Source organism: Sturnus vulgaris, chromosome 2, assembly GCF_052056855.1.
Source record: "Sturnus vulgaris isolate bStuVul1 chromosome 2, bStuVul1.hap1, whole genome shotgun sequence".
NCBI classification, from domain to species: domain Eukaryota; kingdom Metazoa; phylum Chordata; class Aves; order Passeriformes; family Sturnidae; genus Sturnus; species Sturnus vulgaris.
Window position 1 is genome coordinate 17,057,453 of NC_142244.1, and position 12,798 is coordinate 17,070,250.

At 45.5% G+C, this 12,798-nt stretch overlaps 1 protein-coding gene across 2 annotated transcripts; it reads right to left on the reverse strand.

The window, feature by feature from the left end:
• Positions 1 to 2,064: 2,064 nt before the first annotated feature.
• On the reverse strand, positions 2,065 to 12,113 carry CD2 (CD2 molecule). Of its 2 annotated transcripts, XM_088158048.1 has the most exons (6): positions 11,928 to 12,113; positions 8,917 to 9,219; positions 6,315 to 6,557; positions 5,058 to 5,117; positions 4,064 to 4,183; positions 2,065 to 3,117 (listed from the first exon to the last, which is right to left on the reverse strand). In XM_088158048.1, the coding sequence occupies exons 1-6, from the start codon at positions 12,082 to 12,084 to the stop codon at positions 2,906 to 2,908; spliced, it is 1,095 nt and encodes a 364-aa protein (XP_088014174.1). In that variant the 5' UTR covers positions 12,085 to 12,113; the 3' UTR covers positions 2,065 to 2,905. The 2 variants fall into 2 exon arrangements, with proteins under 2 accessions (XP_088014174.1, XP_014738325.2); XM_014882839.2 differs by lacking the exon at positions 5,058 to 5,117.
• Between the last annotated feature and the right edge of the window lie 685 nt (positions 12,114 to 12,798).

The following is a 12,798-nucleotide window of genomic DNA, read 5'->3' on the forward strand; positions in this document are numbered from 1 at the left end:
AGAGTTTTCGTTTAGAAATTAAATTATCTAGTTGTCTTGCACAGTGTCTGTGCCAGAAGCCTGAGAACCTCCCTCTGGACAGGCTAATGGCCAACAGAGATACAAGCAGGTTCTGGCTACTTTACTAGAAAGGCCAAGTTTGGGCAGCAAGTGCTGCTTTTGTCACAAGGATTAATGCTGGGATAGAAGATTTGTATCTTCTACAGAACCAACCATTGCTTTTTTGGGTACCTGCTCAGTCTGCCCATCTGGTGAGTGCTACAGGACCACAGCACAACTACAGACCTGCTTTGGTCTGCACGTCCCTCCCATTCTTTCAGCATTTGCTCTGGAGCACACCACTGATCCCAGCTAATACCCAGGCAACAGAAACTGCAGCTCTCCAAACAGGGAGGACAAGGCAGCAGACAGACAAGGACAAGACCAGCACATCAATCATTTCATCTCATCCCCCTTAAGGAGAATAGGAAAAACCACTTCATCTCATGACTCAGTGGTACATGCATTTACAAAAGAAGAACCAATAAATGTTACAGCAAGAGCCACCAGAGCCAAGCACATCCTGTTATGTCTTAGGTCCCAGTGTCAGTTCATTTTCCAGAACTGCACTACAGCACAAAAGCTTGAGGTTTGAATGCCCCATGACATGCATTGAGAAAGATGAAGTTTGCTTGGTGCTTATTTGATAAGTCAGCATTTTTTCTGAATGTGTCATGGAGCATTGATAGTCATCATTGGTTTTGTAATGTCTCACATTTTTCCTGATGTACTGCAATGGACAGTACTTGTACAATGAGACATCACAAAACCAATGGTGACTATCCAAAAAAAGGAGAAAATTTTAAAATAGTATTGCCCTGGTAAGCTTTCCATAGCACAGGCATACTTTGTGCTAGTAGTATTTTCTTGTCTGTCTGCCAAGGGCTGTATTTTGGTGTGAATCAGCCCAAAAGAGATAAATCTTCTTTCTCAGGCCCCTCTCTCCCAGGAAGAACCCCCCACACCTGTAACCACAGAGCAGCACCAGTAAAGCTCTGGCAGCACAGGACAGGCAGAGCAGCTGTGCTCACCCACACCAGCTCCTGGCACCCCAGCATCAGCCAGGGATGGTGTGACACCTCCTGCATCCCTGCTTCTGTGCCTCAGGGACCAAAATATTTTTGTTGCCTCTTTTGTATCAAAGTGAGATACTGAAGTACCAGCACAGCTGTGAACTAAGATCCTCTGCACCCAGTCTTCTCTTTATTCATTCAGTACAGGGATATAGCATATGGTATGTTACAAAATAAACCATGAAACATTTACTAAACGCAATTTGAAATAGCAAAAGCCCAAAAATCAGCTGCAGAAAGCTAAGGCAAGAGCAAGTGGCACTCCCAGGGCTGTCAGAGTTCAAGTGAAGTGGCTGAGCTCTGGAGGAGGCAGAGACTTGCTTTTACTGACAAGTTGCCTCCTCGCCCTCATATCAGAAGATAAAAATAGTCATATTCTCAGGAAAAACAAAGCATGGCTGTTTTATCTCCCCTGGCACATGTTGGGTAGGGCAGCCTGAAAGAGGTATGAGGTGGTGCTCTGCCTGACACAGCTAGATGGGTGGATGGACGGGTGGATGCACGGTGCTCTGAGGCTCTTGTAGCTCCCTCCTCCTTCACCTTTGACCCCAGATGGGTCAGTGAACCCATCCAGACACTGCTCTAAAACAGCTCTCAGCTCTTCAGCTGTCCTGCAGAGGCACTTATGGACACCCCCAATGCCCAAGGGAGCAAACAGTGTCCAGCACATGGAAGGTGATGCAGGTGCACTTATTGCAGTCCAACTTCTCCCTTGGGGATGCAGGTCCCTCAGCAGCTCTCTATCATCCCTTTGTTATGGTTATATATCCCTTTGTTATGGTCACCAGCAAAACCAAGAGACATGGTCCCTCACCCTCAGCAGATGTAAACCCCTGACAATTCAGACATCAGTAATCCTACTGGTTGTCAGCTCATAATGCTTTGTTTCACAAGCCAAAGGAGACCAGACCTCTTCTATGCAAAAAAAAATTGTCTGGATAGCCACACAGACTTATGCTGAGAATAAAGGTTTGTTTTATTTGCTTAAAAATCACAGAAAACTGAGTTGAAGGGGCTGTGTAGCACATTCTCCTGGCCCTTGTCAGGACAAAGAGGCTTCACAGAATGTTGTTTCGTCCAGTCTTGGAAACCCAGTGCTGGAGAACTTCTCCCAGAAATCTCAGTGTCACATTAAAAAAAAACAAAACAATAAAACACTGACCTAAGTCTCCCTTGCTGCAATTCAAGCTCACAGTTTCTTTTCTAAACACAGTGGAGAAAGGGCAAAGTTTATTCCTTTCCCATTTGTGTTTATCCCACACAGGTGCTGCAAGTCTCTCACGCGTCCTTTCAATGTTTTCTTCTCTGCATTATGCAAAATAAATCCTTTCAACTTCAGACAAATATTTAATTACATACAAATAATTTTTAGTCCAGGAGTCCATGTATTTGATGCTGAAGCCAGAGAGCTGTCCAAATGTGTAGCAGGAGACAAAACCCTGTAAGATCCATAGGTCCATTTTGTCTCAGTAGAGCTTTAGCTTCTTCTTGGTGAAAACCATCCAAAAAGCACGAAGAAAACAAGGTGCAGTGAAAACAAGTGAACCACAGAAAGGCACAGGGCTCAGTGCTCCATATCCTAACATGGAGATATCAGTAGAAAAATGTCCACAGGGCTCAATGCCCATCACCTTGAGTCTTCTCATCACCATTTGATGCTCTCTCTCGTTTTCTGCATCGAAAGCTGCCTTTTCATAGCGGAGCATTTCGCAGGGCTGGGCAGGAGGGGCTCCTGGCTGGGGGAAGCTTCCTTTTCCCAGTGAGTGGTGGAGCAGAGAGGGCAGGCTGTGTGCTCAGGGCCTCTCTCTGGGCAGGTTTGGGGTGCGTGGGTGGGCTCGGGGCCGTGGCTGGGGCCGTGGGGGCAGCAGCTGCTCCTGGGGCTGGGGGGGCAGCGGCCTCTGCTGCACCCGGAGCTGCTTTGGGGTGGGCTTGGACGGGGTCTGGGGCAGCTCCCGTGCCCCCCTCTCACACCCCATGTGCAGGGTGTGCATGGCTCGCTCCTCTTCTGCAACAACAGCAGCACCCCACGGTCAGACACACAACAAGAAGTCAAAAAAGCCAAGGAAATGTGTTTGGACCAAGCAGGGAAAAGCCAAATATTGGGTTTTAAGTGGCGCTCTCAGGCGTTCCTGCTGTCACAGTGAACAGCAAGAATCATCTCTGCCTGCACCTCCCCAAGCCAACATGGAAGCTTTGGGCTGCCCTGGAGAATTTTGGGGCAGCCCTGCCCTGGCTATTGGGGGAACCAGCTTCTTCAAGGGAGCCCCAGTAGGCATCAGTGGACACCCCCAGCCTGAGCTGCTCTGTCCCCTTTGGAAGCAACTGAGATCCAACCCCAGGAAGCAACATCAAAGCACTCCGCCCTGCCATTGTCCATGCTGAGATTTCCAGACACCTGGAAGCCAGAAATCCCTTCTGCCAGCATAAATTTTCACACACAAAAGAAGTAAATTCATACCATCTGACTTCTGATCACTGACTCATCATTTCTGAAATATCACTCACATTAATTTAGGGATTGAGGGATTTACCTCTTGAGACACTGAGTCAGCCTTAAACACACAGCAAACTGTTTCAGAGAGGCTAGTCACCACAAAATAATCGCTAAAATATTAGTTCTCATTTTCTCAGGCTCATTTTCTTAACTCCTGCTGAATCCAGGCCCAAGAGCTGAGGATATGATGTCACTGCACAGCTGAGGCAGTGATCTGTACCACTCAAAAGAGAACAGCCATAATGTACAATAATACTCAGATGGCTTTGCTCAAAGCACATATCAGAAAGTGAGACTGGCAATGCCAGCTGATGTACACAGATTCACCATATGCTAAAACCAGGCTATTGCTCATGTCAGGGCAGAGGAAATGCTCCTCACCACAGGGCTGCTGTCAGTGGGAAGCTCTAATATTTTAGGTGGCTGGATAGCAAAACAAAGCCCCTTAAACACTTACCATTAACTCCACGCCTTTTTGCTTTCTTCCTTATGATGCAATAAATAAGACAAATCACAAAGATGACAAACAAGACTGCACCTCCTGCTATGCTTAAGATGAGATAAAAGTCCATCTTGCCTAGTTAAGGGAATGAAAGAGGATGTTAGATGAAAATCAATAACTTGCACAACATCTACTTAGAATTCTCTATTTTCCTCCATTGAATGCAAAGGCAGACCAGTAGACACCCCACCCTTTGCCTTTTCCCTGCACACAGCAGGAAGTTGCTGCTCCTCTTTTGATTGCTCCCTGATGGACTCAAGTTCTGCAGAATATTGAAACCAGAGCATTTATGTATGCCAGCTTCACTGGCATACACTGGTATTTAGATTGCCACTTGTTTTAGTTGCCAGTGTTACATCAAGTGGATTTTGTTTTTTCTGTGTCTGTTTCTCCCAGATGAGTGCAAGAGGAGCCCAGACAGATTCACATATAATTACACTTCCATGAAAAGCTGGCTGAGCTGAATGTACCTTGCCTGTAAAGGTCAAAATTCAAAGAGATTGGCCTCAAATGCAGGACCAAGTGTTTACAGAGGGCAGCAGGGTTAGAAGGAGGTTTGACTGCAAGATGAGGGATTTTTAATCTGCTACGGAGCTGGCAGAGTCCTGCCACTACACAAAAAAGTTAGAGAGGTATTTAGTTTGGGTAGGAAGAGTAGTGCTCCATGGTTTTAGGGGGTTTTGGTGTCTGAGAAATGCTGTTTGTACTTTAAAGATCGTTGGTATTTCTCTGTTAATGATGTGAGAAAAAAACCAAACTCTCTGACCCAATTCACCCTGAGAAAAAGAGCATTTCTCAGGGGTGAAAAAAAGTGAAATCAAAATTGTCTAGACAATAGCCAATGTCTTCTTATAGCAGCAGTGCAGGCGGCATTTCCTCATCCAGACAAGGTATTTGGGATCGTTTACCCTGTCTAAAACAGACCTAATCCAGAAGCACCCTTTCTTACCTGGCTCCAAAGTCCATGCCACATCCTGCTTGCCCCTTCCCAATGTTAACATCAATGGGACTATGCAGTCCATCAGGTCAGGCATCAGCAAAAAAAAAAAATACATTGCTTGGCTATTTTTGAAATCAGGAAGATTATTCAGGAGACAGCAGCTGCACACAAGAGCAGAGGCCATCCTGTCCCTCAGCTCTTCACCCTTCAGTCAACCTCAGCAGACCTGGGATCATTTCAGTAAAGCCTTTATACCTTAAGGCTTGCTCCCTCCCTTCTCATACCATGGGCTGTCCTTCAGACTTGGACTTTCCCTAAATTCACTATCAACGGAATAGATAAAAATCAGAAGTACTGAGTCAGCTCTTGTGAGCCCCCTGCAAATTCTCCACCGGCTCCAGCAGGAATCTAGAGCAAGAGAATGCTTCAAGCAGAGCACTCGTGGCTGGGAGGGATGAACCCAAGCCTGGCAAATTCAAGGACTTTTCCCTAGCACTGCACTGGAATTCTGAACTTTGAACTGAACACCACACCCAGTGTCATACCAGGGTGATCTGTCCTTTGTTTGTGCCTTAACTTCTAAAACTTGTGTGGGAGGATGATGACTGTGATGATTTCTTTTGCCTACTGAATCATTTTCAACACGACTCTCCCCCTTTAAAATGCAATCCTTTCAGTCCTGTTGCTGCATCTGTGGTTTAGAAAGAGGAAGCTTCAACTGAATAGGAAAACCATGGTACATTTCAGCTATGCTTATCTGACCCATGTAACCCTGGAGCAAAATTCTCCATAACTTTCCTCCTGATTTCTAGGCCAAGCTGAAGAGTCCAAGCAGCTTATTTTTCCCCTTGTGGGAGAACTCATCCACACCCATGGCTTGCAGGCAGCCACCACATTCATAAACATGATTACAGAGAGGAGAAAAACACAAAGGATTTCCCCACAGGAGAAGGGGAGGAGCAAAAATCCCTCTCACATCCCACTGCCCTCAGCTCTGTCACCCTGCCATCAGAGTGGGGATGCCTTAAGGGTAGCAGGGGGGCTGGGAGCAGGGAGATGTGACAAGGCTGGAGAATGCCAGGCAGAAAGCAGGACTTGCATCCTGGCTACCCCAGCAGCATCAGCTCCCAATAACTGTGCTGGAATTCGACTCACACTACGGGATACTTGGGATCTCTGCACTCCTGGACCAATCCCACAGATGTGTGCAACTGCATCAGGCTGTGTGGTCCACCCTAGCACATTCTGATAAAGAAGATTTCTTACCTGAGCACTTAATTACTTTTTCAGCCCTTTTTTCACTGACTTGGTTCTTAGTAACACATCTGAACGTCCCAGAATTCCACCCGTGCCATTCCAGCACTGTTTCATTCTTTTGGATTTTTTTGCCGTTGGGTTGAGTCAGTTCTATTATAAACACTTCATCTTTAGCCTTCTGTTTTGCTTCACACTTGACAGATATGTTTTTATTCCCACATTTGAAGATGAGGACTGGCTGAGGGACAGGTTCTGAAAAAGAAGGGAAGGGACAGGCACATCTGAGAGAGTTTCTCCTCTTGAAAGCCTCTGCTATTAAGCAGAACAGAGAATTAACCCCAAATCACCATCTAATGAGATCACAGAAGAATAAAGAGCAAATTAGATCTCTGCTACAGAAATAAGAAGGCAATAATAAAGAAAAAGCAGTGCAGTAGCCTACAGTGGCCCAGTAAAGCAGAGCTGGAGACCAGGCAGGTGAGGGGAGGAAGCTGAGTCTGCAGGTGGATGGAAGGGACTCAGAGCCACAGCCCCCTCCACACCTGGACCCTGTCTTTTGGTGCAAGTGAAGTTGCTCCTGTTCCACCTGTGTCCATCAGGAGAGATTATCCCTAAAGCAGGAAGAACTACAAAAAGCTACTTATGATGCTCTGTGTGCTACCAAGAGCACTCAGCAGGCACGACAGCACAGCATGGAAGGCCATCAACCCGGAATGGAGAGCACAAAACAGACACTTCAGCCCTCAATGAGGCTATGGCAGACAAAACTGATTTCTGTCTCTTCTCATGCCCTGCAAACAACTTTCTGCCTTTTGATTCCAGCTTCTCTATCACTGGTGGCACTGAAAGAGATAGAAAAGCCTTTCCTCGAGTAAAGGCAACTGGCAGAGATAGCAGATGGAAAATAATGATTTCTACCTTTAAGGCCAGATAAACAAAAACATGCCAGTGCCACCTCTAGTTACAGGCTGTGTAAATTATAGAGATTATAAATTCTAAAGTAAATAAGGGCTGCTCATAGCACATGCAGTCAAGGTTCTCACCACACCATCTGCAGGCACCCTTTCCTTGTTAAGCCCACTCCTCCTCTGCAAACTGGATCCTATTATTCAGGGAAACATCTCAGTGGGAAACAGAGTCCAGGTTCTGGTGATGGAGTTGTGGGAGGATATCATAAGGACTATTTTTTGTTTTTAACAACTGTTTGTCCAGCCCTAGTAACAAAGGGCCAGCCTGGCTGACAAATTATTCCAGAACCCAACAGTTACTACAGGAGTTCCAAAACTGTGTGTCAGAGGCAATGCAACCTCTCTGCTGCACAGCAGAGGAAATGATGCAGCTCACAGCTGGGCTGGAACATTAACCTTGACCTGAAATGATGACACCCCAATGACAGCAGAGTAGCTTAAAACATAAGCAAGAAACGTCAGGCCTTGATGACTTCCTGACTCTGTTTTCAGTAATAGCTCCCAAAGCAGTGAGACACCCTCACTTCTTACAGCCCATTAGACACAGGGCCTCCCATAGTACAGAAACCCTGCTAAAACCATTCCAGGTGTCCTTGCTGCCTCAATAAGGCATCATTTCTGTAATCCCAGCTAGTGCCACAAACTCAAGATGTTGGCAAAGGTGTGCATGATGACTGAAGGACAGAACAAAGCTGTCCCCTTATTGGGGAAAAATCCATGCTGTCCTACAGCTTAGAGGTCTGGAGAGGTCACAGCAGCTATGAAATAAGGAGCAGAATAGCCATCCCCATCATTCCTACTCACCCCAAAACCTTTGGGCTGCTACTGCTCCAATCTTTTAGGACAAGATACAGCACAGGAACAGAAGCTGCCCTCGTGCTTATGTCCTTAACTGTGCTTTGAACATCACAATCATAATTTTTGTTGTGTTATGCTATGCAAGGATAGGGTGCAGGAGTCTTCTTCCACTGCAAATTAAACTCCTTTTGTGGTTTATCTCAGGGGAGGTGACTGCTGTCTATTTTGTATGTTAGAGCAAAAATGGAGTGGGATTCCACTGCCTAAATGCAGGCAGTTAGTGCCATCTGGACTCCTGGGCTCTCCTCAAGGGGTTGGCAACACAAGTTGCTCAGCTTGCTGGACCAGTAGCCAGAGAACAAAAGTCATAACTCAGTGCCAATAAAGTGGCACCAGAAGTTCCTGAAAACCAAAATGCATCAGCCACAGCTGTACCTCACATAGGCTGCTGTGGTCCTTCCAGAGATTTCTGGAAGCAGGATGCTGCTGGGAGCCCAGTCCCCTCTCAGGGTCCATCCCCAGCTCAGAGTCATGGCACCATTTGTGCAGTAGGGCTGACCACCCTCACCCTGCTGCTTTTTTTTGGGCACAGCTAGAAACTTGCTGGCTGCCAAACAGGGGACTCAGGAAGAAGCCAAGGATTTGAGGCCATCAATCAGAGCAAGAGAAGGACGAAGAGAGGCAGACTGCTGTCAGTGGCAGGAAGAAAAGGGTATGTCCTATAGAAGTCCTCCTACTCCTAAACAAAAGGAGGGCACTGAGTAGGAAAGGCTGTGGGGGAGAGCAGAGCATACCAAGCCTTGTTCAGCTGTGCTGGGAATGATATGGGAAAAGCAGAAACTCACCCTGAACAAAGAACATTATATTTTCTTCTGCCTTCAGTTTTCCATCTTGGTAAACCATCACTGTGTAGTTTCCACCATCCTCTTTCCCCAGGTGCTGGATTTGCAGAGTCCCATTTCGGAGCATGGTACACCTGCACTGCTCCTTGTTCACAAAGTACTTAGTGATGTTACCTTTGAGCTGAACCAGCCTTTGCCTGCTTTTGGTCCATATTACCTGGTAGGTGTTGCTAGGGACCAGGGGAGCAGTGATGCTGAGAAGAGCTGTCTCGTTCACTGCCTTGTAAATCCAGCTGGTATTGGAGCCTGTGGAGGTAAGCACAGGCAGCCCATCAGCTCTCTCCAGCAGCTGCAGCAGTCACCCAAAAGGTTGTCATTGTCATTTGCTATGCCCCCCACTCCTTCCTGAGCTGCCTAATCCTCTCTGCTTTACTGATGCCACCCTCTTCCCCTGCTCCAAAGCACTTCTTCACTGTTCATTAGATAAATGCCAGCATTCAATTTAATTCTGAGAGGCAAGAAAGCAAAGAGTCCAGCTTTCAAAAGCTGAATTTATACCCTGGCTGACTTACTCGGAGCAACTCTGGATGCCAAGATTCACGGCCTCCCATTCACTTGAACATGAACTTAGCCCTTCCTGAAAAGGAGGTCACGTCTGTGTTTTGCACATGACACAGGCTGGTACCCAGAGTGCCCATCACTGCAAACAGCAAAAATAGTCATGTTCCTGGACAGCAGAATCATTTCAGCAACCCCAGCGATAGCAATGATGATAACAGTAGTAGCCCATGTCAGGCTGTGAGTGTAAGGCACAGGATCCTGATGGGGCAAGTAGAGGCAGGAAGAAACAGCTACCAATATCCTGTGAACTGAGGGGGTACAGGAGTCATTACAAAAAAAAGCAATTGCCAGGAAAAAAAAAATAAAACACAAAAACAAACAAACAAACAATTTTAAAAAGCCAGTTAAGAGTAGGGACTTCCCAAAGGTGGTGTCAGCACTGGGAAGCACCAGAGCACGTGGCTGGCCAAAGGGGATATTCATGAAAGCCGAGGTTACTATACACCCATCACGTTTGCAGCAGTGGGGATGGCACACTCCTGGAGCAGTGCCCGGGTGCTCCCCTCCAGGCTGCTTCAGTCATTGTCCTTGCAGGTCCCATTCCTGGTGAGCCAGGACTTGGGAAACTTTGCTGGGAGGTCATTTCAAGTGAGGTTCTGTCCCCACCCCCGTGGCAGGTGGACAAACCTGCAGGAGGAGATGGAAATCTGCGTGCAAGCGTCAGGTGGGATAAGCTCACTGACACCTGAAGAGCCACAGCTTGTTTAGTTTGTCATTTTCTTGTGTTCATTCCTCCTCAGTTTACAGGATGAAGCCAATCAGCAGGAGATTTCCCTCCCCATCACCACACAGAGCTGATTCTGCTCTAATTTTATATATTTTAAGCATTTTTTTCCCCACAGAGAGAAAAACTGTGTTTATGCATATTTTTTATTACAGCCCTTCATTCCTTGTATCTGGGATAATGATAAATGGCACCACAGAGGGGAAACTGAAACCCAGTGGCTATTTCTATTAAACTAACAATATTAGAGATAATCAGAGAACGAAAATAGCATGCCTCTGCAACAAGAACATTAATGCTGCAGTGCTTCTGGCAATTCCCCACCTCTAAAGAGAGGTTATTCTTTCAGCATTGCCTTTCTTGCAAGGTATTTGACATATTTAATGAAATGTCCTGAAATAAAGCTATCAACTAAACAGCCTTGGAAGCAGCTATGCCCCACACAGATGACACCACACATTATACCCCAATATTTGAATTCTGATACTTGTTTCTGCTCAGTCATGACCAAGTATTTAGAGCTGGCAATAGGATTTCTTTGCATAGCAGACACTACTTATATTTTCCCTCTGAAAGTAAAGGAAAAAAAGTAATCTGGGTTTTCAAGGATAATTCAGTGGCATCTCTGTGGACCACTTAGACATCTCTAGAGGTTGATCTGATCTCCATAGTCTTTCTAGTGGAAACTGAGTATCCCACACCAAAAATCTGTTCAGTTAATGAAACAACATTTCTGATAAAAAGGCCAACTAAAATGTGCTCCAAAGGGCAAAAAAGGTTTTAACTGAGAGCCTACAGCTCACCCACAGTCACAAGAAAGAGTTAAAAGAAAAAGTGCCATAGTAATTTTAGAAAAGGAAAAAAGTCTCTGAAACAATGTTCCATTCAAGGAAAATGATTTCTTATTTCTGCTGTGGAAGATGTTTTATAGATCGTGTATATATAAAAAAAGAAATCCTTATTTATCTATTAATTTTGTTCTGAAGGAAAAGCAAAGCATTAAACAGCCATACATACAATCTTAGTGGAATGAAACAGAGGGAAAAAAATTATGCAGGCTTATATTGCCTCCATCTCTTAAAACCTTCCCTAATCTGTGAGTTAACACCTTAATTAAGTTTTTAGATTAATATTTTAAAAAATAATGACAACAAAAATAGCAAAATATAAAAAATATATGCAGTTGCTTGCTGTTTTCACACTTTAGACTTCAACTCCACTGAAGACACTGAAATATATCACTCTGTTAATATTTATGTAAGAATATAAATTGCACTTTCAAAAGATTTGCACATCTTTGATAAGAAAAGGAAATTACATGCGATAATGCACAGTGAACTGGATCTCTAATGTAGTACAAGCTACCTCGAGGGCAGAAAGCAAACTGCATGCTGACATTTCTCATTATACATGTGTCAAATTAAGGCTCATTAACTTAAAACCAAAACTCTTTACAGCTTATTATTATAACGGGAATAGGAAACTCAGGTCCTGCCCTCCCCCTGGCTGAAAATTAAATCAAATAATAATAGCAATAACCCAGATGTCTTCACTCATTGGAAAAGTGGAACAAGTTTCTTATCAGTAGCAGCCCACCAAGTTGTAAATGCTTTAAAATACAATTTTAGCATCAGCCCAAAAGAGCAAAAAAACAGTAAGAAAAACTCACTTTTTACACTGGGAAATAAAAGCAGCAAGCACTTGACTAGGAAAATCCTCTTAAAGTTCATTTTCAGGGTCAAAAAAAAATCCAGTGTTGCCTTGTCTAATGACAGCTCCTGGCAGGTGAAAAGATTTTCTGCTGTGAGCAAGCAGTGATGGGACATGTCGGCACAGCCTTTGTGCCCTCCTCCTCTCCTCCAGCACTTCTCATTTCTAGCAGGGGCGGAAATAAGTCTCAGCAGGGTGTTTTGTCTGCATGGAGGTAACATGTAGACACAAAGAAAATGGGCACTAAAAGGCAGGAATGCCCTGGAGGTTTGTCCACCCAGCTGGAGGGCCAGATGGAACCTTTGTCCTCCTCGGTGCTCACCTGAAGAGTTCAGCTCCAGCATCCATCCTAAGTGGGAGGGATGCAGTTTTTGGGTGGGGGAGTGATGGGAATCCTAAATCTCCCCCCCAGCCTCAGCAGCAGCAAGAGGAGAGCAAGCCCAGGACCCCGTGAGGAGCAGGTGCCTGCTGGACAATGCCTAGAAAGGAGCCACACTTTCCTTGGAAACCATCGGGATCAGATTTGAGTCTGGTGTATGAGGGGCTGGCCAGAGCCACAAACGCTGCCTGCAGGCAGGGCCAGCCACTTCAGCAAGCTGTGAGAGGGATGAGCATGGAAAGGGGGATGATAAAACAGCCTTGATCCAGCCACAAAGCAGCCCTGAAGCTGCTGGTGTGGGAAAGACAGCAAGGAAAGGAGCAGTGAGGAGGCATGGGAACTAGGTCCAAAAACATGTGAGAAGCTAATAAAGCCCTTATTCCTGATTCCAACATGAAACAGATGGAGTGGTGAGGATTTTGAATCTTATCCTCACCAGAATAATTCCTCT